The sequence below is a fragment of the Hemicordylus capensis genome, chromosome 4 (assembly GCF_027244095.1).
Source record: "Hemicordylus capensis ecotype Gifberg chromosome 4, rHemCap1.1.pri, whole genome shotgun sequence".
Lineage (NCBI taxonomy): Eukaryota > Metazoa > Chordata > Lepidosauria > Squamata > Cordylidae > Hemicordylus > Hemicordylus capensis.
In genome coordinates this window covers 79,227,567-79,252,129 of record NC_069660.1, presented here as the reverse complement: position 1 = coordinate 79,252,129, position 24,563 = coordinate 79,227,567, and the positions used below count along the sequence as shown (strand labels likewise).

At 43.6% G+C, this 24,563-nt stretch overlaps 1 protein-coding gene across 8 annotated transcripts in view; it reads right to left on the bottom strand.

The window, feature by feature from the left end:
- CPNE5 (copine 5) overlaps positions 1-24,563 on the bottom strand; it is a 213,656-nt gene that overhangs the window by 109,995 nt on the left and 79,098 nt on the right. For 7 of the 8 annotated variants that reach the window (XM_053246512.1, XM_053246513.1, XM_053246507.1 and 4 more), the window contains 3 exons: positions 23,632-23,671; positions 22,438-22,514; positions 2,884-2,943 (listed from right to left, as the gene is read on the bottom strand). In XM_053246512.1, coding sequence (XP_053102487.1) covers positions 2,884-2,943; positions 22,438-22,514; positions 23,632-23,671 — 177 coding nt within the window. Of the gene's footprint in view, positions 1-2,883; positions 2,944-13,267; positions 13,420-22,437; positions 22,515-23,631; positions 23,672-24,563 lie in introns of those variants that run through there. The other variant, XM_053246515.1, reaches the window with a different exon arrangement.

Genomic DNA, 24,563 nt, shown 5'->3' with positions numbered 1-24,563 from the left:
AAAAATTGTGCTTGCTACCACAAGACCAGCTCTCCTCCCTTGTAATGCAGCACAAGCCCCTTGGCCTGATTAGTTGATAGGTTGGCTAAAGAGGCAGCCTAAAATTAAATCTGATTTAAATAAACACACACAGATGAGTGTGTGAGAATCAAGGAGGGAGAGGAGAATCAATTTTCAATGGAGAATTAAAGTCAATTTTTAATTTGAAAAAAAATAAAATTTCATCAAAATTAAAATTAAATTTATAGAAGTGATAATTAGCATTTTACAAGGGCAGCACAAAGCTGCAAGTGGCTCCAGAAAATGGCTCCAAGAAGCCTCCAAAAGTTCCAGAGCAATGGCTCCTAAAGTCTCCCAATGGCTGCTTAAGGATACCAAAGGCTGCCAAATGCGACCCCAAATTATTTTTTATTATTATTATTATTATTATTATTTCTTGTTTACACAGTCAAACAGGTATTATTATTATCTATTTACACACAGTCTATCAGATGTTATTGACTGGATTTGGTACTTTAGTTATCGGGCCCTTTCCAAGGGTCTAGGATAACTAAAGAAAAATTAAAGATAGCGTCGTAGTATTCGTGTGGCTCTGAGTAGTGTGGCCTTCTGTAGCTGATGTGTTGTAATTTTATTGATGCCCAAGATGTCAAGATGGTGTTCAAGTTCTTTTGGCACCGCACCAAGGGCACCAACCACTATTGGCACCACTATTGTTTTCTTTTTCCAGAGCCGCTCAGTTTCACTCTGAAGGTCCTTGTATTTAGTTATTTTCTCCAGTTGTTTTTTGCCAACTCGTCTATCCCCTGGGATTGCAATATCAGTTATCAGAATCCAGTTCTTCTTGATGACTGTCAGATCTGGTGTATTGTGTGCTAAATTTGATTATTATTAATAATAATTAATAATTAACAACAACAACAACAACAATAATTCGATTTCTATACCGCCCTTCCAAATATGGCCCAGGGAGGTTTACACAGAGAAATAACAAATAAAGAAAATGGGATCCCTGTCCCCAAAGGGCTCACAATCTAAAAAGAAACGCAAGATAGACACCAGCAACAGTCACTGGAGGTACTGAATCACCACATTAAAAGGTGCCTCTTTGCCAAGTTAGCAGAGGTGGCTTTTAAAAGCCAAAAAAAGTCAGACCAAAGCACTCCATTGCCCTCCTCCTCTCACAACACATGAGCACATGCAGCAAGAGCACAACCATGTAAGGGCAGAACTGCACTGCCAAAAGCCGTGGATATGCGAAACTGTGTAACGAGGTGGGGAATATATGGCTCGACCACAGATATGCAAATGAGAGCCACCTGTACTGAAACTGAAATTATCAAGTACTGTGTAGACTGAAAAGAGCTATAAATGCTAAAGAAAAATGTGTTTTAAAACTAAAGAAAATATGACAGGGTAACACCTCTCCTGCAGTCATTGCACTGGTTGCCTATTCGCTTCCAAGTTCAAGTTAAGGTCCTGGTTTTGACCTTCAAAGCCTTGCAGGGTTTGGCACCTGTCTACCTACAGACCCGCCTCTCCCATCCAGTCACATTCCGTCCAGTCAGATCATCCCAGATGGCCCTTTTGTCAGTCCCCAATTTCCGAGAGGTTCATGGCCAAGGGCCTTTTCGGTTGCTGCCCCACTTCTCTGGAACTCCGTTCCCCTTCAGATTCCTTTAGCTCCTTCCTTACTGATTTTTTAATCTCTATTGAAGACTTTTCTTTTTCGCCAGGCTTTTGCTCTGTAGTTTACCTATTTGGTTTTTTTCTTTTTTGTTAGTTACTTTATTTTTTAATTCAGATGTAATTTTAATGTTGTCTTGCTTTGCATGTTTTTGTACACCCCCCAGAGTCTTCGGAGTGAGCAGTATATTAAATGTCTCAAATAAATAAATACATACTTACATACATACATACATACATACATACATACAAACAAACAAACTATGGACCAACACAGAGATTTTGGTAATCCTTGGTGTCACAATTCATTATTTTGGCAACAATTTGTGATGCTTCTTACTGCTCAATGTGTAAAGGCTTGTTTTATGATGGATTTTGTATAATGGCAAGTTGCTATATTACAATAAATGGATTTGGAAAAGCGCTATAGAAACAGCTAAAAATAATGCTCAGATCACTATTGTGTGCAGAATCAATGGCTGACATCCTACCTCTGTGTGCCTGCTTCATACAACAGTGTGCATGCAGTACTTGACCCCACACTAGTCCCCAGGCTTCCAAAGCTCAGGCAGTCCTGAGCAAGAACACAATGGTTTTGTAGCTCTCCCTATGCTTCAGAAGTATGGAAACACATCCCTGACCCTCAGGGATGTTTTGGCCCTGTAACAAAGCACTTCTGGAGTGTGTGGAGAGCTCCAAAATCAATGTGCACTCACACTTCGGAAGCACAGAGCTTAGCACTGCATATGCACTTTTGTTTGAAGCAGACACATAGCATTAATCAGGATATCGGCCAATGGAAATAGTATTTCAACACAGGTGAGCCCAATAACTCTAGTGCAGTTCTGTGATAATGTAATAGGATTTTGTTAGATGTCAACCTTCAGGCATACATATGGAGTTCCACCAGCAGAATGAAAGGACTACCCCAGCTCAAAACTAGGACTGGTTCCAGGCTCAGAGAATCCTGAGACTTTTTTTCTAAATGGGTGTGCTTTAGCAAGAAAATGTTGTCTTCCCTTTGCCAATGATGACTTTACAGTAGGTAAAATGTGTTATGTTAGTGCCAGAATTAGCAGTCTTTCTGCTCCCCCTTCCTCCAGCTCTTGGTTACTTAATATAGACTTCATGCTATTTTATGGCAAGACATATCAAGGTTAATTCTAATGTGAGAGAAGGAGCCTCATCATGACTTACCCATTGGAGACAGATGGCATGGGTTTCCCAGTTTTAGAATGTAATGTAAATGCTCCTATCCTGGAACAGAAAAAAACAACAATGATGAGCTAAAACTACAATTCCTACGGACAGCACGCTTATGTTTGTTTACATTTTTAAGAAAGCAGATCCCCATTTATCCTGCTCCCCATTTATTCCCAAACAATTCATGATCATAGGCTGGTGCTGGTACTGATTTTCCAGGCAGAGTGGAGAATGCAGACAGAGTGGGTTTGAGCATTGGGTTAAGATCATGTGTGTGATCATCACTTGATGCCAACTACACCAAGCAATCTTATTTAGCCTGCCTAGATCAAATACCAAAGAAAAAGCTTTCATAAGATCCCACATCACATCAAACACTACACTTTTTAATGGAGCCAATTTACAGGTATGTAACTGAGTGAGAATATGTTGAGCAATGCACATGCATATGTGACCAACCTTCACATTAATGGCAAAAGACTCCACATAATTTTCCAAATTAAGCTACTATCAGCCTTGTTGCTAGCAATGCTTTTCTGCAGGGTCCCAGAAGGCCCCCCTGCTTGTTAAGTCTCCAGGCTTGGAGATCTCACTCTTGATATGTTCAGGAGCCTCACAGCATCATGAGCTCTCCATTTGTGGCACATGGAGACAAGTCACTTAGTTGACAATGGGCCAGTGACCCCTAGATTTGGCTACTAACAAGCAAATTGTAAAGGGGAGCAGATGCATGCCCTCCCTATGTTGGGATACTCTAAATAGACCCCAGAAGTTGCAGGTTAACTTCCAACCAAGGCCACTCTGCACTCGGAGTGAACTGCCTCGGCCCCTCCCCTCCTTTCGCAAAGGATAGCAGCAAGCTAATGTGCCAATTAACTTAGCAGGAAGAATGCAGATAAGGCTCATGGAGGTAACTCTCCCCGCTTACAAAAGAGGTTGAGTCAGCAATAAGGACCTCAAGATGTACCCATTCAAAGTACTGATTGGGTTATTGGAACCTCCCTATGCACTCTATTGTCATGACAATCAGTCTTGGTGTTGTTACGCTCAGGAAGAGCGATCAGCAACTATGGAATCCTTGCAGGTTCCGCCCAACATACCTATTCAACATAGAAGGACAACAGGAATGTGGCCCCAGGATATGGTTTTGAGTTTATCAAGCCCCAATTTCATGACCCAGTGTGCTCTTTGTGTACCAGCTGACCACGCCAGGAACTCCTGCAGACAACACCCCTGGAGGACCCCCTGGACCTGGAGAAGACCCTCCGCCGTCAAGGACCCACGCCCAGAGGCTGCAATTGGCAGAAGACGACTGGCACGGCCCTGCCGGCCACACGCAAGGTGAGGCTGGGATCTGTCCCTCCCTTGGACCTTTTGGACATTCCTCTCACTGAACTCCTTTAACCGGAGTCTACCCAAACCCATAGGAACTTGCGTACAGTGCTATATTCTCTCTACCTTTGCAACCACACATTCGTTAGTACGCGGCCGTGTTTTATCGGAAAATTCTATTCATTATTGCTTTTGTAAACCATATGTTAAACATTCTCTAATAAAAGTCAATCTATCTTGGAGTCACCAGCTGCTTCTTGGGCAATTTACTGTTCACAAGCCATCATGCCAGGCTGCGTCCTGTTCTTTGTGCCACCCTCCAGATCGGCTTTCTTGCCTAGCCTGATCTGTCCAGTCTTCCTTGCTAAAATAGGAAGCTGGTTCCAGGGAGGAAGCACTCTCGTGGATTCACCTCTATCAACTAACCCCTCTGACCTTCTCGCCCCTGACCAAGCTGTCTCTGAGGAACGAAGTCCTTCAGTTGTTCCAGGAGCCCTGAGGTTTCTTTGTCCAGATCAGGTGATATGAACATTTGCCCCTCGCTGGGCCCAATTCTATCCCTATTCCTTTTTCTTAAATCCAGTCGCCTCCCTCTCTAAAGCCTCTTTTTCATGCCACCTGGGAATTTATACAATCAGGACTTTATGCTAAAAACCCTCTTTGCAGTTCAACATATCTTTAATAATAAATATTGCTTTAACCACACATTTCTTTCCACTGTACCCCCTCCCTCCAATAAAAACTTTTTCTTTTTATTTTGGATCTTAAACCTTGCCTCAGTCCAGTCTTTTCCTGGGTCCACAACTTTGCACAAATTTAATCTGACATGGAACTGTTCCTTTCTGAGCTAATCTCCTCATGCAAGCCCAAACACAATTTTGGGCATGTTTACCAATAACCCCAGGGCAGTTTCATTAACAACCTCTCGATGAAATTCGAAGATCCTACTGAGATCCTCATAGGAACACAGGAAGCTTTCTTATATCAAGTCAGACCCTTGGTCCATTTAGTTCAGTACTGTCTGCACAGAAGTTTCAGGCATGGAGTCTTTCCAAGCCCTACTTGGAGATGTCAGGGATTGAACCTGGGACCTCCTGCATGCAGAGCACTGCCACCAAGCAATGACTCCCAACCTCACAATGGGACCGTGCTGAGTCATGTGTCAAAACCACCAAATTCTCACAGTGAAGATCCCTTGCTAGATTGACAATAGTCTCCCATAAACTGTGGACAAGAGGTTTGTTGCTCTGTGTTGAGGTGTTTCTCTTGAGCTCTGCTTTTTGTTCATAAGCACTCACCCCTCCAAATTCTCACTCCTTGAAAACACCCTACAAAATCACATGGAATTTATATTCAAAGAGATAAGATCATGACAGAATCTGCATGCCAGCCAGTGATCAAGCACATCCTGACCTTGACAAAAGCATCATCCTGCCAGTTCTGGAATTCAGCTTAACTTTCTTTTTGTGTGCAAGCTGGAGATGCATTTCTGTTTTTATGGGGTATCTGAGCTTTCCCCTCCACCCATTCCCCTGCTGCTAAGAACAGTTGCATCTTCTAATTTTTCCTCATTGCTTTGGCTTGGGGCCATAGCTACCAAGACAGTGACTAATTCTCTTCCTTCACCGATACAGTTTCCTTGACAATATTTATAGAACCTGACTGAGGTCTCCTCCTCCTTCCACTAAATGCTGTGAGAGACTTGTTTAGCCTTCTTTCAGTGAGTCTTATCCTTGGCTCAGCTCTTCATCTGCACTGGACAAAGCATCTGGAAAGCTGTGACGTTTACAATAATTTCAGGCTTGCCTCCACCCTGCACGGACATGCAACTATCCTGCTGTTCACTGGCATGAGAACGGGTGGAAACGAACACATGACAAACAAATAAAAATCTTTTGAGTTGGTCAGAAGTAGGGATGTGTGAGCTGCCTCAATTTGAAACATGGTCTGAATTGAGCTGGCCCAGTTTGGCCGGTTAGGCCGATCTGAGTTCAAACCGGCCCGACCAAGTTCTAAGAATCTGGCAAGGCAGCGGCGGAGACACTGGAGGCAGTGGGGAAGGCTCCTCCAAGCCCCCCGCCAGCCTCCTGAATGACAACCCAGGAGATATTTGTGTCCTTTGCGGATGTGCGGAGGCCATTTGCATCACCATGCAAATTGTGTAGTGATCTGCCCTCCACACAAATCATGGATGACAGCCTGCCAGCCCGGGCTGTCATTTAGGAGGCTGGCGGGGACTTGGAGGAGCCCCCGCTGATATCTCTCCCACTGCCTCTGCTAAAGGTACAGAGGCCCCTTTCTCTCACCACACACACCCCCGGTGCCTTTAGGATAGGGATTGGGGGTACCCCCTTTACTTCTAAAGGGGAATCCTCAAGGACCAGACCTGGTTTGGCTGAACCCGAAGCCGTACTGGGCCAGGCCAGTTCAAATCCAATCCAGATTTGAACTAAACTGGCAAAATAGCCAGTTCGCACATCCCTAGTCTGAGGACAATTTTCTTCATTGTACGTTTCAGAGGCCAATGGGGACTCCCATCAATCCTAAGTGCGGATCCCTGCATAATTGTTTATTGGGCCTGTGCGAAGCTTCAGCCAAAGCTGAATACTCTGCCTTTTCCTAATACTTTCCCCCACAGAGCTCTTTTGAGAGGGCTCCCTCTCTCTTAAAGGGCCCTCTCACTGAGAAAACTGCAGTACTGTGTGGAAGTCAGCATAGTGGAAAATAGCTCTCACACCGAAGGTCATTTTGCCAAAGCAGCCCCCACTTGAAAAATAATAAAGGACCAGTGGTCTATGTAAAGACCACTGGTCTACTCCCAACAGTCAAAGTGATCTGATATGGACCAGTAGTTAGCAGGTAACACACATTTTCAGGGAGCAGCAGCAGCAGTATGCCATTCGACAGCAATACACAGTGGACTCAACTACACTGAGGTACTCAGCAGCGGTAATGGACTCAAGTATCACTTGATACTCAGTACATGAACCTGAAGAGCAAGTTGTTCCATCAGGCACAGTGCAATTTGGGAACTGTTCAAAGCTGCTGTGTAATATGAGAGTCTGAATGTTGTGACATGCAGTCTGTTCACCCATTTTTCACTTATTTCACATATTATGTACATGCACTCTTTGTTCCTGTTTTTGTGAAAGCAACATACAATTAGGGGAAAATACCATGTTTGGGCCAACATTTGATAATTATGCCCTACATGTGCAGCTGTGTCTGCACCAATTCCCACTCCAGCAGGAGGGTTGAGATTGTATTCTGAGGCTCAGACAGGCTTACTGCCTATCAAACAGCAGCCTCATGTTCAGGTTGTGGTCACCATGCAGTCAGAGCAATAGTAGGGAGCAAAAGAGCAAAGATGACTGATCAGCCCAGCTGCAGCTACTGACAGCAAAGAGTGGCAATCTGTCTCCTTACCAGCTGGAGAGAGCCTGGAGTAGCAAATGGAGGAGTCAGAGAACATGGCCTTGCCTGATGCCATTTCTGTTGGGAGAAGCTGATAATTTATCCAGTATCTGCAATCAGCTAGCAAGACTCATCTGATCAGCCTCCAGAACTGGAGATGCTATTTAATATAATATGTCCTGCTTACTGTAAGTCCCACTATACTCTAATGCCTAAAAGTAAAGTTGTGCCGTTGAGTAGGTGTCGACTCCTGGTGACCACAGAGCCATTGCCATCTTCCGCACAGTAGGAGATGATGCCTTTCAGCATGTTCCTATATTGCTGCTGCCCGATATAGGTGTTTCTCATCATCTGGGAAACATACCAGTGGGGATTCGAACCAGCAACCTCTTGCTCCCTAGGCAAGTTAATTCTCTGCTGCGCCACTAGGTGGCTATAATCTCCTCCCAAAGACAAAAGTAGGCCTGGTAGGAAAGCAAATTCTGTATTGCTGCAAATGTATACATGTCAAGAGCCAGTCATGTTGTGAGTTGCATATGTAAGATCAGGGCCAAGAAAGTTTGTCATAGAAGGATCAGGCTGAGGACAGAATCTGGTCTAGGACAGAAGCAGGACAGGTTCAGGGCCTAAAACATGAAAGTAGACAGGCAGCAAGTGGAGAAGACCAGGAAGACATTCAGGGCAGGCAGCAGGTTCAAGATAAATTAAATTTACAGAGTAAATTTACTAAATTGCAGAGTAAATTTCATAAATTTTCTCTGCTCAAGAACAGGTTTACAACAGTGAGTCTCCTTCGACATAACATCCAATGGTTCCACAGATCATAATATTTAAGAGCTGATAAACACATTAGCTCCTGTTAAGGAAATGTTTAAAGAGGAGAGCTGGTCCTGCGGCAGTAAACATGAATTGTCCCCTTTGCTAAGCAGGGTTTGCCTTGGTTGGCACTTAGATGTGTGTGACGACATGTAAGCGCTGTAAGACCTTCCCTTGGGGGATGGGACTGTAGCTCAGCAGAGCATCTGTTTGTATGAAGGAGGTCCAAGGTTCACTCCCTGGCATCTCCAGGAAAGGCTGGGAAGGACTCCTGCCCGAAACTTTGTACAGCTTCTGCCAGTCAGTGCAGACAAAACTGACAAAACTGAGCTGGATGGACCAATGATCTGACTTGGTATAAGGCAGCTTCCTACATTCCTACAAAAGAGGAGGAAAGCTGGTCTTGTGGTAGCAAGCATGAATTGTCTCCTTTGCTAAGCAGGGACCTCCCTGGTTGCATTTGAGACTACGTGTGAGCTCTGTGAGATGTATCCCTTAGGGACACTATATCCCTTAGGGGATAGGGAAGAACGTCTGAGGTTCCCAGTTCCCTCTCTGGCATCTCCAAGACAGGGCTGAGAGAGACTCCTGCCTGCAACCTTGGAGAAGCCACTGCCAGTCTGTGTAGTCAATGACAATACTGAACGAGATGGACCAATGGTCTGACTCAGTAGAAGGCAGCTTCCTACGTACCTATGTACAGAATCAAGCCATTTGCATTCTCAAAGTCAGAGCAGATGGCAAGAACTGAGGCTTCCTCATAGCACTTGTTATGGGAATCGGGTGTGATTTCCAGGCACTGCTTATGGAAGCTTCTCTGGTTTAAGAGAGAGAGATGCTCCAGAGATAGTCCTTTGCTTCCCTCTTACTTGTACTGCCTGCATGGATGAGCAGGTGGGTTATCTGGCAACAGTGACAACTGGAGGTTGTACTCAGTGGCTTCAAAGCCACCTCCTTATCCATATGGGCAGTACCCACCAGGAAGAAACTCAAAGCCAGGCCTGCTCAACTTAGGCACCCCATTTGTTTTTGGACGACAGCTCCCATAATCCCCAGCCACAATGACCAATAACTGGGGAATATGGGAGTTGTAGGGCAACATCTGGAGGAGGTCCGAAGTTGAGCAGCCCTGCTCTAGGCCCATCCTCTCACTTTGCTCCCTTCTTGAAGCCATTTCCCCTGCAGCTGTTATTTCTGCTCTGTCCTGGCCCAGCTTTGGTAAGCAGTGCCAGACACGGGAGGCAAATGCCAAGTGGGATCCCCAGTCGCTTCTACTAGCCTCCAGAAATACAGAACCTGCTTCCTTCTTCAAGCTACCTACATGGGAGCAGACAGCTTGATTCCATGCATTCCATTGTTCTGAAGGCAACATGCAAATAAGCTTCAAGACTGAACTATTTCCACATTCCATGTAACTCTCCCGTTGCCTCCGGTGTGCTGAACTTGCCCCTTAAGAGACAAGTGATATCCTCTGCTTGAACACATTACTTTCAGATCAAAGGGGTCCACTGGGCATGGCTGGCACTCAGCCACTGACTGAACCACACAGCTGAGGGTTGTGAAGAATTACTTCTGTAAAGGAAATTGAGACTCCAGTGATAAATGACTGCTGTTCAAGGCAATTATACTGAATCCTGTGTGTGTGTGTGTGTGTGTGTGTGTGTGTGTGTGTGCACGCGCTTGAGAGAGAGGAAGAGAGCATAAGAGAGAAGACTATGGCTGAGGAAAGAGAATGGTTGTCCTTAGATTTAAAAAAAGGGTGTTTTTAAAATTAAAAAAGGCTTAAATTTTATAGAGAGAAGAACACCTTTTGAATTATCATAACTGGCAACTATGTTTAAGAAATCTGTGTTCAGAGTCATTATATTACTGAATGGGCAGCATCCAGACTAATACCATAGGAAGCTGCCTTATACTCAGCCAGACCATTGGTCCATCTAGCTCATTATTGTCTTCCCAGACTGGCAGCAGCTTCTCCAAGGTTGCAGGCAGTAGTCTCTCTCAGCCCTGTCTTGGAGATGCCAGGGAGGGAAACTGGGAACCTTCTGCATGCACTATCGCATTAGAATGTTACACTTACACACACACACACACACACACACACACACACACACACACACACACTCTATTCCTGACCCCACCCCCACCTTTCCTCTGCTGCCCTTGGCATATGTCCTTCAGAGTCCCCAGCCCAAAGGGACATATTTTCAGGGGGCACTGGGGGCAACAGAGGGAAATGGGGATTAGGAAAAACTGTTGCACATGCAAAACATTCTAAGGCAAAGGCATCATTCATTCATTCTGCCAGTCAGTGTTGAAATTAGCATTATGGAGAGGCACAATTCTGTCTAGAAAGGTGAGAAAAGCTCCCTTGCACACTGCCCAAATGTTTCATGTCTTTGCTTGGAGAAGTACGTCACAGCTGTAAAAAGAAGCCAGTTAGAGTCAGTAGCTAATTGTAATACATGAACAATTCCAAAGCTCCAGCTATCTTGAGTGTTGCTGGTGTAGGATTCTCCCACAGTCACTCTTTTCCTGACAACATCTTCTGAACTTGAAATTCTGATAGGAAAACACTAAATCAGGAGCAGAACAAGGCTCGATATGGATACATCTTAAGTGAAACCTATAAGGACATACAACACAATTCAGAACTGAGCATTTCTCCCTTTCGCTGGTCCTTTACTCTGCAAATTGTTAGGAATTTAAAAATTAAATACAGAATAGAAAAGCTGATCATGTATAATTATTATTAGGGCTTTTTCCCCCAGGGTGTGTGTATGTGTGCATTTTCTGCCTCACACCTGTTGCTAGCACTGCTACTTTGTGGGCTCCCAGAAGCCTCTCTGCTTATGTCTGAGATCACAAGCTTATAGTTCTCACTCTTAACATGCTCAGGAGCCTCATGGAGCTCCCCATTTGTTGGCATACTGGGGAACAGTCACTTAGCAGGCAGTGGGACAGTAGCATCTAGATTCAGCAGCTGCCAAGCAAATTGAAAGGGGATTAGCCTCCCACCTTTCCCTATGTTTGGGAATGTCTAGGTAGACTCCGGGGTTAACTTTCGTGTTAGTCTCCTCAAGGTCTTTCTGTCCTAAGACAGTTACTTCCCCTCCTCTGCAGTTGCCTCAAACAAGCTAAATCACCTCTGCAGGAAAGTCAGATAAGGCACAGCAAATGCAACTCCCTTCCCATCACAAAGGAGCTGAGTGGGCAATAGGAACTCAGAGGTGAGCTCCTTAAAATACTAATTAGTTTACCAGGAAGCTTTTCACATGGGGCTTTTGAAGCCCTTTAATTCACATCTCCTCCGGAATGGAGAGGGTGGATTCACATAGCGGCTAGATTTACCCCAAAGTCCCTGCGAGTTATTGGGGAGTAGTTCACACACAATTCAGGTTTTTCACTGTGCATTAGAGTGTAAAGTAAAGTAAAGTGTGCCGTCAAGTCAATTTCGACTCCTGGCGCCCACAGAGCCCTGTGGTTTTCTTTGATAGAATACAGGAAGAGTTTACCATTGCCTCCTCCCGTGCAATATGAGATGATGCCTTTCAGCATCTTCCTATATTGCTGCTGCTCGATATAGTAACAGCGGGGATTTGAACCGGCAACCTTCGGCTTCTTAGTTAAGCATTTCCCCGCTGTGCCACTTAAGGTGTAGCCTGATTGATATCCGGGGTAAAAAAATCGACTATTTGTGCTGGTTTTGGGGGACAACTTCAAGTTTGCAGTAAAGCCTCCCCGTAAACTCATGGTAAAACCTGCTGTACATAAAAGCCCCTGGTTCTTCTGACTTGAGAGATACCGTGTTTGCACGCTCATTCACTCCATTTACATACAGGTTGCTCTTGACCCATTCAAATCATTGTGTTTTACTCAAGCTCAGCAAACACAGAAAATGAATCCTTTTGAGATTCACCAGAGTTGCCTTTCCCAGAAAAGAAGAGCAACTGGAATGTTGCCTCAGGACACATTTGGGGCTATAATTGCCCCTGGTTCCTTGAACCAGTGTGCTTCGTTTGGTTTCTATAGCTTGGAGTCACCCATGTTTAGGATGCTAGACTTGGCACCTGCTATAACATCTAGCTGTGCCTTGCTCTGCGTGCCAATCATGCTTCCAGCCTCCAGATGGGCCTTTCTCGCTGGCCCGATCCATCTAGCTCATCTTGCTGCTACTAGAAGCTGGCAGCACGGAAACAGACATCTTTTGGATTCACCCCTGCTACCTAACCCTCAAGCTGCCTTTGGTTTTTCATCACCTGCTTCCATCCCTGAGGAAAGAGGTCCTTCGGTTGCACCTGAGCTATGAGAGTACAATTGCCACTAAAGGAAGGATGAGGCTGTATGATCATCACTGTGCCCTTCTGGGCTCTCCCTATCCCTGCTCCTTTTCTAAAATCCAAAACACAGTTTCTCTCAAGCCTCCTTTCTCTAGCCAGCCTGGACGTTATTTTAATTTGGACACTAAGCTAAATTTCCTCTTTGAAGTTATCTGGTTAATCTTTTAATTTATTTTTGGTAGTAATATTGCTTTAATCAACTTTCTTATTCCACTGTACCTCTGAACCCCAAATAAAGCCTTTGTTTTTGAACTTCAACCTCTCTGTCAGCTTATTTTCCGTAGCCAAAGCTTTGCACAAAAATCATTCTGACGTGGGGCTGCTCCACCCCAGTTCCCTAATCCCCCACATAAAACCCGAACGCATTTAGGGGTGTTCACCAATCACCCGGAACAGTCCAACTAACACACCTGACTATCTTGGATGGGGCCTAGGTATGCTGGGGCTGTGGATTAATAATATCAAACTTTTTGTTCAATGTTTTATTGTCACTTTCACTGAAGTTCTCGAGTTTAGCAACTGGAAACAAATGTTGAAAACACAGAGGCCAATTACGTTCTGCTGTCTCCCGAGAGCAGGCTATTCCCAGGCTACCTGCTCCTCCAAACTATCAGCATCAAATCAAAGCCTGAGAAATGAAAAAGAAAAGTGCTGTGTCAGCCACTCCTGCATCTTTCGTTTCAAAAGCATGTTGCACCTGGGGGGGACATGAGCAAAAAGAGTGGCTTTGTAGCTGTGCTTGAAAGGCCTGCTCAGACCTCCTGGAGATCCAAGCAGAGCAGAGATGGTGCTGATGTAGGGGTACATCTTTCACTCCCCTCTGTGTCTGTTATGAAATCAGTACAGTTGCTGGCTGCCACAAGCTCCCTGAGAGCTCGTCTGTCCTGTATGCTGTGGTGCAATCAGTCTGTCCGTGATGGGCAGGAAATGATCCTGGGAAGGAAGCGCAGTTCACTGCACTTCTCTGGAATGAGAAGGCCACTTCCAAAGTTAAGCACTTCATTCAGTGTGAGGTCCCTCCTGGGGAGGAAAATCCCCAACTGGGCAGGCCTTTAGGCCTAACCACACAAATATTTCAGTTGTAGCAACCACAGGTTACAATCCATCCATGATTTTCACCCTGCTAACAAAAACTGTGCATGCTAACACCACATACTGAACTCAGCCCAGATTGGCTTCTGGCATCTGAACACAACCATTTTAAAAGGGCTGAAATGGCTGTATGAACAGGCTCTTATATCCATGTCTACTATCACTTACAGGATTCTCAGCTTATGAGTGTCTGATTAACAAGAATATAAGTGCTTCCAACAGTGTGATCATCAGAGGAGCAATCTGCAGGTGCATTATCATGAATTCTGGAAATAGCTTCCAGAGGGGAAGAAAGACCAAAAAGCACCACTTTTTATGCATACTAAGGAACTTTCAGAACACAGTTCTAGGCCATGGAAATGGGCCCCAGTTTTCAAAATGGAACTTGGGGTTGCACTGGGCTAAGTAGCCAACTTTGCTCTATTCCTAAACTCTGATCTATTCTTGTGAATTTCCCATAGAAAAACATCATGTATAAAATTCCAACAATATAATGTACCACCAGCTTTCCTTGTGGCCTGAGCAAGCAGTTCCAGCTTTCCCACAATTTTTTAATTGTGGGTAAAATGATTCTGCATTGTGACCTGGGAAGCAACAGCACTTCCTTCCCAGGTCACAATGCAGAATCCTCTTTACTGCAATCATCTCGATCCCAAGAACCTTAACTTTATTGAACAACCTAAAAAGAGCTTGAAGACTGCCATGATCTGTTTCCAAAACATTTGAAAAAAGACTTCATACATACATAGGGATTCTAACCTCCATTCTCCTTTTCATCAGTTCAACTGGTAGAGAAAAATGTAAACAGAAACATTTCATTTGCCTACTTCCATATTATGCATGTGATACATAAGGGAAATGAAGGCTGTGGATTTCCACCCTGCTTTGCAAGCGGAAGTCCCATCGATTCACTCTTATGTCCTCCTTGAGCAAGTCACTTTCTCAGAATCTCATTCCCCTATCTATAGAATGGGAATAAATAACAATGACCAATCTCACAGGCTTCTTGTAACGAACAGATAAATGAGAACTGGAAAGCATTCTGCACAGCGGAAATACTGCACAGGGGCTAAACCATGATTAGAAATCTACCTCCCTTTATATCCAGTCAGAATCAGCACTTTGTAACTGCTGCTTCTCTAAGGAGAAAGCACGGGGCTCTGAATGATTTCCAATGGCAGTGGCAATTAATTCCACAGTGGGTTCCTTTAATGCACACACACCCCTCCCGAACAGACTGCCTTGCTCCTTGCATTCTCCCTCCCATTGTGCTTTTGAATTAATAAGCAGCTTCTCAAAAGTCAGAAGTGAAAGAGGGTATCTCTCTCCCACTGTACACATCCTCATTTCTAATCATGGCTGGCAATTGCAAGTGGACCCTTAGCAACTGCTGCCTACCTGAAGTCACTGGAGCTGCTCACTCTGGCCACAAGGAAAGATGCTGGATATCATGAACCGCAACCTTCCAGCAAATGGAAGGAGGACTGCAAGTCTGCAAGAAACCTTCAGCATCCCTGTGCTGAAGGCGTCTTTTGCAGCGGACTAGGCATGGAGAGAGAGCAATTTTTGCATCTCTACCCTCCCTCCAAAAGCCCTTGCCATTGGTCGTAATCTGTTCCAGAGGGTTGTGCAGTCTTCCTCCCATTGCCAGAGGGCTGTGGATCGTGTCAACTGCTGTTGCTAAGAACCGAAGGCTATGTACATCTGCATTATTAACCTTCTGCACTCCCAACACTAGCTTCTCAGCTAGGTTCAGTGATGAACCATCTAGCATTATATAACAAGCTGGGGGTACCACTATGCCCTAAAGTGTCAGTTTCTTCTTCAATTATCATGAAGAAATCACTCTAATACAGGCACTCCCCAACTTATAAACATCCAACTTACAAACAACCCATACTTACAAAGTTCCATAACATACTAAATTAAGGAAGTCCCCAATTTACAAACACCAACCCGCATAGACAAACAAGTTGTTCCTCACAGGAACTATATGTGTTCTGAGTTATGAACATCCAATTTTCAAAGGAAGTTTTGGACACAACCCATTTGTAAGATGAGGTCTCATCTTCAGCCAACATTGCTGGATCAAAACCATTAAGAGTGCTCCTAAGAACTACTCATAACGGAATTCCATCAGGTGCAGATTCTCTTATCACTGCAACACTTTTGGATACTAAAATAATCACAATAATATATAGCACAGTGCTTTAGAGTGTTCAGAGCCTCACTGCCATTATATACTTATTTTCTGTATTTATTTATTTATTTTTATTTATTTATTTTATTTTATTTATATACCACCAGACTCCAAAGGCTCTAGGTGGTTTACAAAACAGAATAAAACCAACTAGTAAACAATTAAATTTTAAAGCATTCAAATATTGCCACAATTAAAAAATTTAAACAGCAATTAAATGTTTCAAACATTCAGAGATTATTAAGAGCCTGGCTAAAAAAGTGTGTCATAAGGGCTCTTTTAAAGGCTGGTAAAGATGTTAACCCACAAATGTCTATAGGGAGTGCATTCCACAGCCCAGGAGTGACTATAGAGAAGGCCCACTCCCAAGTCACCGCTAGACAAGCTGGAGGTATATGGAGACAGAACTCTCTTGATGGTCTTAATGTGTGATGGGGATCATGCAGAAGAAGGTGCTTTCCCAGGTAACCACCTTTCATTTATAGACCACCTTGCAGCCATAGCAGCTCTCAAGGGAGTTTACAGTGGACCCCATATGTTGTGCAAAGCTCTGAAGGCAGTGTGCTCGCAGAGCAGCTGGAGAACAGCTACAGACTTCTTCTGCAGCCCAGCATGGGCAGAAGGGGATGTGATTTTCATTTCCCTCCCTCCAAAAGCCTTTTTGCTTGCAGAAATATGTCTGAGGGTCACATAGCCCTCGGGGACATATTTCTGGTAGCAAAAAAGAAGTTTTAGAGGGAGGGGAAGGAATTAAAAAACCACAACTATTTTCCAGCCAGTCTGCTAGTGCTGCTTCTGCCCTCATAGAGCTATGCAATATGTAGGCCAATGAAAACAAGTTAAAAGGATTTGCCATTAAAGCAATTCACCTTTAAAGTTAGTCCAAAAAGCAATGGGAAAGAATCCTAACCAAAGAGAAGCAACCGCAGGGTAATCAAAACAAAACATCAGAAAAAGCACAGCAAAACAAAAATAACTTGCTTGATCTAATTGCTGGAAGCAGGTAGAAAATAAATTTTCACTCCACTCCCCAAAGAGAAGAACATATGCACATAAGAAAAGCCCTGCTGGATCCAGCCCAAGGCTCATCTAGTTCAGCATCCTGTTTCCCAAAGTGGCCAGCCAGATGCCTCTGGTAGGCCCACAATTAAGAGACGGGCATAATCTTTCTCCTGCCATTGCTCCCCTGCAACTGGAGGTAGCATACAGCCATCAATATAGACAAGACTAGCAGCCATTGATGGACCTATCTTCCATGAATTTGTCTAATTTCATTGACTAATTATGCACTTGTCTGTCCTAAATTTCCTAGCAATCAGTTTCATGGGATGAAAACTGCTAGCTATCTACTTTCTCCACACTTTTAATAAGCCTCAATCATGCACCCCCTTTCACTGACTTTTTTCTAAGCTAAACAGCCCCAAATGCTGTAGCTTTTCCTTGTAAGGAAGGGGCTCCACCCTCTATAATCATTTTGGTTGCTCTCTTCTGCACCTTTTCCAGCTCTACAAGACTTTGTCTCAGATGCAGCAACCAGAACTTCAGACAGTGGGCAGCATCCAGACTAATGCGGCCCTCATGTCAGAGCATTTAGCATACACTACAGTTTGCACTGATCCTCCCTTCCCTCTGCTGCCCTCAGTGCATGTCTCTGAGAGTCCCCCAGCCTTCAGAAAGCAGCAGAGCGAAGGAGGGATTGGCAAAAATTGTTGTACTAATGTGATTGCAGCATTACATTATACTACATTACATTACTGGATACTGCCCAGTATTTCAAAACTGGCCACATCACTAGATTGTATTAATGATCACTAGCATCAATAGCCCTTTTTACAGCTGCCTCACACTGGGTTGGTGTTTTCATTGAACTATCCACTATGACCCCAAGATCTCTTTTCTGATAGGAACATAGGAAACTGCCATATACTGAGTCAGACCATTGGTCTATCTAGCTCAGTATTGTCTTCACAGACTGGCAGCGGCTTCTCCAAGGTTGCAGGCAGGAATCTCTCTCAGCCCTATCTTGGAGAAGCCAGGGAGGGAACTTGGAACCTTCTGCTCTTCCCAGAGCGGCTTCATCCCCTGAGGGAAATATCTGTCAGTGCTCACACATCAAATCTCCCATTCATATGCAACCAGGGCAGACCCTGCTTAGCTATGGGGACAAGTCATGCTTGCTACCACAAGACCAGCTATCCTCCAGCTCAGATCAGTATATATTTGAAACTTTGAATTATTATTTTTTTGCCCAGTATATATCACTTTACACTCACTGACATTGAACTGCATTTGCCATTTTGCTGCTCATTCATCCAGTTTAGAGAGATCCTTTTGAAGCTCTTCAAAATCTGCTAGAGTTGTGCAGTTTGATCAACCATTAAATCAATTCAGGTCGAATTGGGGACAATTCTCAAATATGACCCTAGATTAAATCACCCTCATAACAGAGGGCCCAATTCGGAGTTGAGGAGAATCGCCCCAATTCGATCCAAATTGATTTGGGCATTTTGAAGGCCATTTTGAGGCCTGTTTTGCTGGAAAAACAGGCCTCAAAATGGTGCTTTTTTCACAGGGAGAGCTGGTCTACCAATTGGGATATGCGGGTAGACCAGCCCTCTGCTCTGGACTTGGCACATCAGCCCACCTTGGAGGACAGGTCTACCCGAGTAGAACTGTCCTCTGAGGTGGGCTGATGCACTAAGTCCCAAGCGGAGGGCTGGTCTACCCACCAATCCCAATTGGTAGACTAATTCTCCCTGGGGGGAAAGTGCCATTTTAAAGTCCGTATCCTCAGCAAAATGGGCCTCAAAATGGTGTGTGAATCACCCAAATTGATTTGGGTGATTTGGGGCTGATTCGTTGAGTTAGCCGGCCAAGCTGGCTGCTTTTGACTAATCAGTTTGGGGAGTCTGCAATTTGATTCAACCCCAATCAAGTTGCAGATTTTGATTAATGCACACCCCTACAACCCGCTTTGCATTTCACCACCCTGGATACCTTGTTATCATCTGCAGACTTGGTCACCTCACTGCTCACTCCTAACTTCAGATCATTTATGAACAAATAAGAAAGCACTGGTCCCAATACAGATCCCAGGGAGGCTCTCAATTCTTACTTCTCTCCATTATGGAGATTCTAAATTTATTTCTTCTCTGCTTTCTGTTCTTTAACCAGTTATCAGTCCATAAACAAACCTGTCCTCTTATTCCATGATTGCTAAGTTTACTCAAGAACCGTTTTTAGGAGGGACTTTGTCAAAAACTTTTTTTGAAGTCCAAATATACAATGTAAACTGAAGCATCCATCCACATACCTAACCTGTTAACACTCTCAATGAATTCCAAAGAACAAGGGCCACCACTGTGAAGGATTGTTTGGGAACTTTTGTTGAAAAGCAGAATATAAATATTCAATCTATTTGTATTCTCCCAATAATGCATATTAAAAATCCAGTAAAGTGAATATTATTATCCCCATATTGCAGATGGAGCAGCAACTGCTGACAGAGAGAGAATGTGGCTTTTATAAGGGGTCAGGTTTTAGGATACTTTCCCAGCATATTTTTATTTGCATTCTCAGAATTTTGAGGGTATTCTCGTGACATATTTTATTTACTTTTGAAATAATTATTTTTTATGTTTGGATTCTTAACCATCTTGAGCCTAAGTGTGAGATAAAGATTTTATTTTAATATGCATTTACAGGTGAAACTCGGAAAATTAGAATATCGTGCAAAAGTCCATTAATTTCAGTAATGCAAATTAAAAGGTGAAACTGATATATGAGACAGACGCATTACATGCAAAGCGAGATAAGTCAAGCCTTAATTTGTTATAATTGTGATGATCATGGCATACAGCTCATGAAAACCCCAAATCCACAATCCCAGAAAATTAGAATAATACATGGAACCAAGAAGACAAGGATTGTAGAATAGAACAATATCGGACCTCTGAAAAATATACAGTGTACTGTGCTTGATTGGCCAGCAAACTCACCTGACCTGACCCCATAGAGAATCTATGGGGCATTGCCAAGAGAAGGATGAGAGACATGAGACCAAACAATGCAGAAGAGCTGAAGGCCGCTAATGAAGCATCCTGGTCTTCCATAACACCTCATCAGTGCCACAGGCTGATAGCATCCATGCCACGCCGCATTGAGGCAGTAATTGCTGCAAAAGGGGCCCAAACCAAGTACTGAATACATATGCATGCTTATACTTTTCAGAGGTCCGATATTGTTCTATTCTACAATCCTTGTCTTCTTGGTTCCATGTAATATTCTAATTTTCTGGGATTGTGGATTTGGGGTTCTCATGAGCTGTACGCCATGATCATCACAATTATAACAAATTAAGGCTTGACTTATCTCGCTTTACATGTAATGCGTCTGTCTCATATATCAGTTTCACCTTTTAATTTGCATTACTGAAATTAATGGACTTTTGCACGATATTCTAATTTTCCGAGTTTCACCTGTAGTTGAACAGCTGTTTCAAGGTTTCAGTTGTTCAAGGTATGAGATAACAAGTACAATGATAACCTTGGAGTCATGGTGGGAGGGTGCAATATAAAATGTGCAGAAAATACAAAATTGGGAGTGGCTGCAAATATTTTTGGTTGACAGAATCAGCACTGAAAGTAATTTTGAGAAATTGGAGAGCTGGACCAAAAACAATAAGGTGAAATTCAATAAAGACATATGTAAAAGTATTGCAACCAGGGAAAGAAACATCAATTGTCATTATTTGTTTTTCTACAAATATGAAAGAAAGCTAGCTGGAACAAGCATTTCTAATACATGCTAATGCAGATCACATCTTAAATAGAGGGCAGATGCCATGGTGGGACACATTAATGGATCCAGATGGTAGTAGCAAAAGCAATAAAATGTGCAAATTACATATATTAACCAGAGAAAATATTTCAGAGAACTGGCTATGTTTCTCTGAGACACACATTTACAGATACTCAAGTTCTTTGGAGGAAACATAGATTTCATAACATCTAGCAGAGTTTGTGCTGTGCTATCATGATGTCCTGAATCTCTCCATCCCCGCTCCACAACACTGATGGCTGCTGACAGGAGCAAGGAAGAGCACAATGCCTAGTATACATTATGGAGGGAGAGGAAATCAACTGATTACATGGTCACCTTATTCAGGGGCAACCTGCATTTAGTGTAACCTTTCGTTTAGCCTGTCCTTTGGGGAAATGAAGAATCCACTCCAAGGGAATCTGAAGATGGCATCAGGGTCCTGCTAAAACTTCAAGAGATGGAGTAGAATGAACTCCCTGCAAACAAATGGGGAAAACTGCAGGCTTCCAGAAAAAGGAAATTATTCAGTAATCCTTCAGATAATAGACCTTGTTATGCATCGTGGCAAACTTTGATTAACAGGCTCTTCAGGACTGCTGTGGCATTTGCGGCATTTTGAAATTAAAATCCATTTGACATTGCACAAGAAAAATACAAAATAGCCTCTCGTAGAAAAACAGGACTTCCTCTTCACCAATGGCTCCAAGCCTAATTATCCAGTAAGCCTGCAAGTGGAATCAGATCTGCTCAATAAGACTATGCAAAATAAATGCTGGTGACAACCTGGTACTGTGTGTCAACAGGGTGCTAGTACAGTTCTGTTCAGATGGTACAGTTCTGTACCATCTCGTATTAACTAGTACAACTTGTCCAATAACAAAGAGAAATGTGTTACTGAGTAGAGGATTGATATATGTGACACTTAAGCTAAATAGCAAACTTATTGCCAGAATTTAGAATCCACACTTTGAATCAAAGGGTGCACCTATATGACAACATTACATTGGTTTGATATATAATTCCCTCTCTCCAGGGATCCATGGGGGCTGTAATGCTGTGGGGGTGTGGGGGTGTGCAAATGATTGCTAACCGAAAAGTCTCATCACCCTAGTCAAACAACAATTCCCAGGGTTCTTTGGGGGAAACTATAATTACTAAACTAGTATCAAACTAAGACAATTTTGTAATGTTGATACAATATCATGCACATATATCCTGTGCACGATATCCTTTTGTGCTTTGCATTTAATATAAATGACAGGCAGAGCACCTCACCTATTTATCAGAGGCTGAATGCAGCAGGAACACTGGCTCACCTTTTATCTTTTTAACTGAGAATCTAGAAAGAAACCTCTGGTGAATCTCAACCAGGAATATGGTTTATGTTGCAGTCACTTTCAGTCGATAGCAGCTCACAATTGTCTATCTGACTTTATATCTTGCAGACACAAAGCAAAGTAAACTCTGTCAGCCACCACAGTGAAGTCATGGATGGCGTGCAGGCCCCAGCATTCATACGGACTGGACACTCACGTCAAATGCTTCTCCAAGCGGCTTCCTGGTGACCCAACAATCTCGCCCAGTGTGCAGAATGTCTGACCCAGGAAATCCTGACAAAGGAAATTAATATGATCATTATGAAATAGTACAATTCCATCTTAGCTGCCTTCCCCTGTTCTGGAAATTGGAGATGACAAATAATCAATATGTGAAATTCTATATCTGGAAGAATTCTGTTAATCTCAGTGTGGACATTTCTTCATTACAACCAAATCAAACATCACTCAGTTCTCACAATTATAAAATGGGTAGGACAAGCATTCTACTCAGCTTTGGCAGCTGTGCGAGCTCCTGATTTTTGGTCTTGTGTTAGGAAAACCTAAGTAGGAGGAAGAGAGAGTGATTGTCTGGAGCCAGGAGTTGGGGAGGATACATTCTGTCCACCCTTGATAAAATGCTGGATACAAGTGCTGGGTAGGACGGCACAGGCAGCTGGTAGATGATCACTCTCCCGTCCTCCTACCTAGGTTTTTGCTAACACACAACCAAAAATTGGGAGTCCGCACAGCTCCCGATGCCTGCACTACCCAATTTACAATCATGTGAACTGGTTGACAATTTCCACCTGACATTAAGTAAAATAAATTATTTTATGAGAAGAAGAGCTCCTTGTATTTTTATGGATGATCCAAATTCCCTGAAGCCAAAACTGAAATGCAAGAGTCCCATACTGTACTGGCAAGTTAAGAGGCCCCTTTTCATTCAGCCAATCCATATGGTTCCCCTTTATAGATATTCCCAGAGTGGCATATAGGATTAAATAATAGGAAAGTGACTAAATCCCACACCTCTCTGATCTCTTATGAAGTAGGCTCTAATACCACAAACTGCTCTAATACCACAAACAACTGGAGAAACATGATCATATCCACATGCAGAAAAATTAGGTGAGTGACAGAACAAAAAACAGAAACAAGAGGCTTAAGGTGTGAGTAGGGAAGAATGAATATTGCACAACAATAATGTAACCATGACAAAATAAGAGAAAGATCCAAAGTATGGACAGAATGAGCAGAAAGAGAAAAATTCATTTTAGCAATATTTGACAACTGAAAACAAGACTTCGCCAATGGAGAAATCTGAGGGGAAAAAGAAAAGGCTCAAAACGCAAGCATGTTGGAAGTGAAGCAATCACTTGAAGAGGCAGGGAATATGCACTTGACTTACATGCTTTGAAAGATCAGGGCTCTTAGAGTCCACATCATAACTGCAAGGAAAGAGAAGAAGAAATGACACCTCACATTTCAATCATATAGGCTCTTGGTATTTCCAACTTCACCCTCCACAACCTATGCAGCAGAGCATAGGTTATGCCACAGAAACTCCACTTTGTAGAGGATTCTGGGGTGTGTTTTAGGATGTACACAGGGCAGTATTGAACTTTGCCCACTGCCCATTGTGAAACCAAGACACTGAACAACATCTGCAAAGAAGCAAATAGAGTAGATTCAAGGTAGGAGAAGCAAACCTGCTACTTTCCCTATGTTTGCCTCCTGAGATCAGAACTGATGTTTTCTCCAACCACTCCTTAAAGCAGGGCTGCTCAACTTCGGCCCTCCTGCAGATGTTGGCCTACAATTCCCATAATCCCTAGCTACTGGCCTCCGTGGCTGGGGATTATGGGAGTTGTAGACCAAAAACAGCGGGGGGGGGGCTAAGTTGAGCAGGCCTGCGCCTTAAAACAAGGAATGAAGGCAGGATTAGAACACAGAGTATCAGAAATGTTTGGAACAAGCTGCATTTGTTCTACATGAAGTTTCAAGTCGAAAAAAGAAAAGATGAATTGGAATATATAATCTTTCTTCTAACCCAGGCCTGCACAACATACAGCCCACAGGCTGGATGCGGCCCGTGAGGCCTTTTTTCCTGGCCTGCCACTTGCTTCCGTCCGCCTCCTTTATGTCTTGAGCCCTCCTTGGAGCTTGCTTCCCTCCCTCCACCCGCCTGCCAGCCTCTCCAGCAGCTATGGCTGCCTTTACGTTCTGCCCAAGCCCTCCACTGGGCTTGCTGCCTGCCTGCCCACCTCTCCAGCAGCTATGGCTGCCTTTAGGTCCCGCAGCCTGCAGGTTGAAGACAACTTCGCTCCAAGCACCTCATCT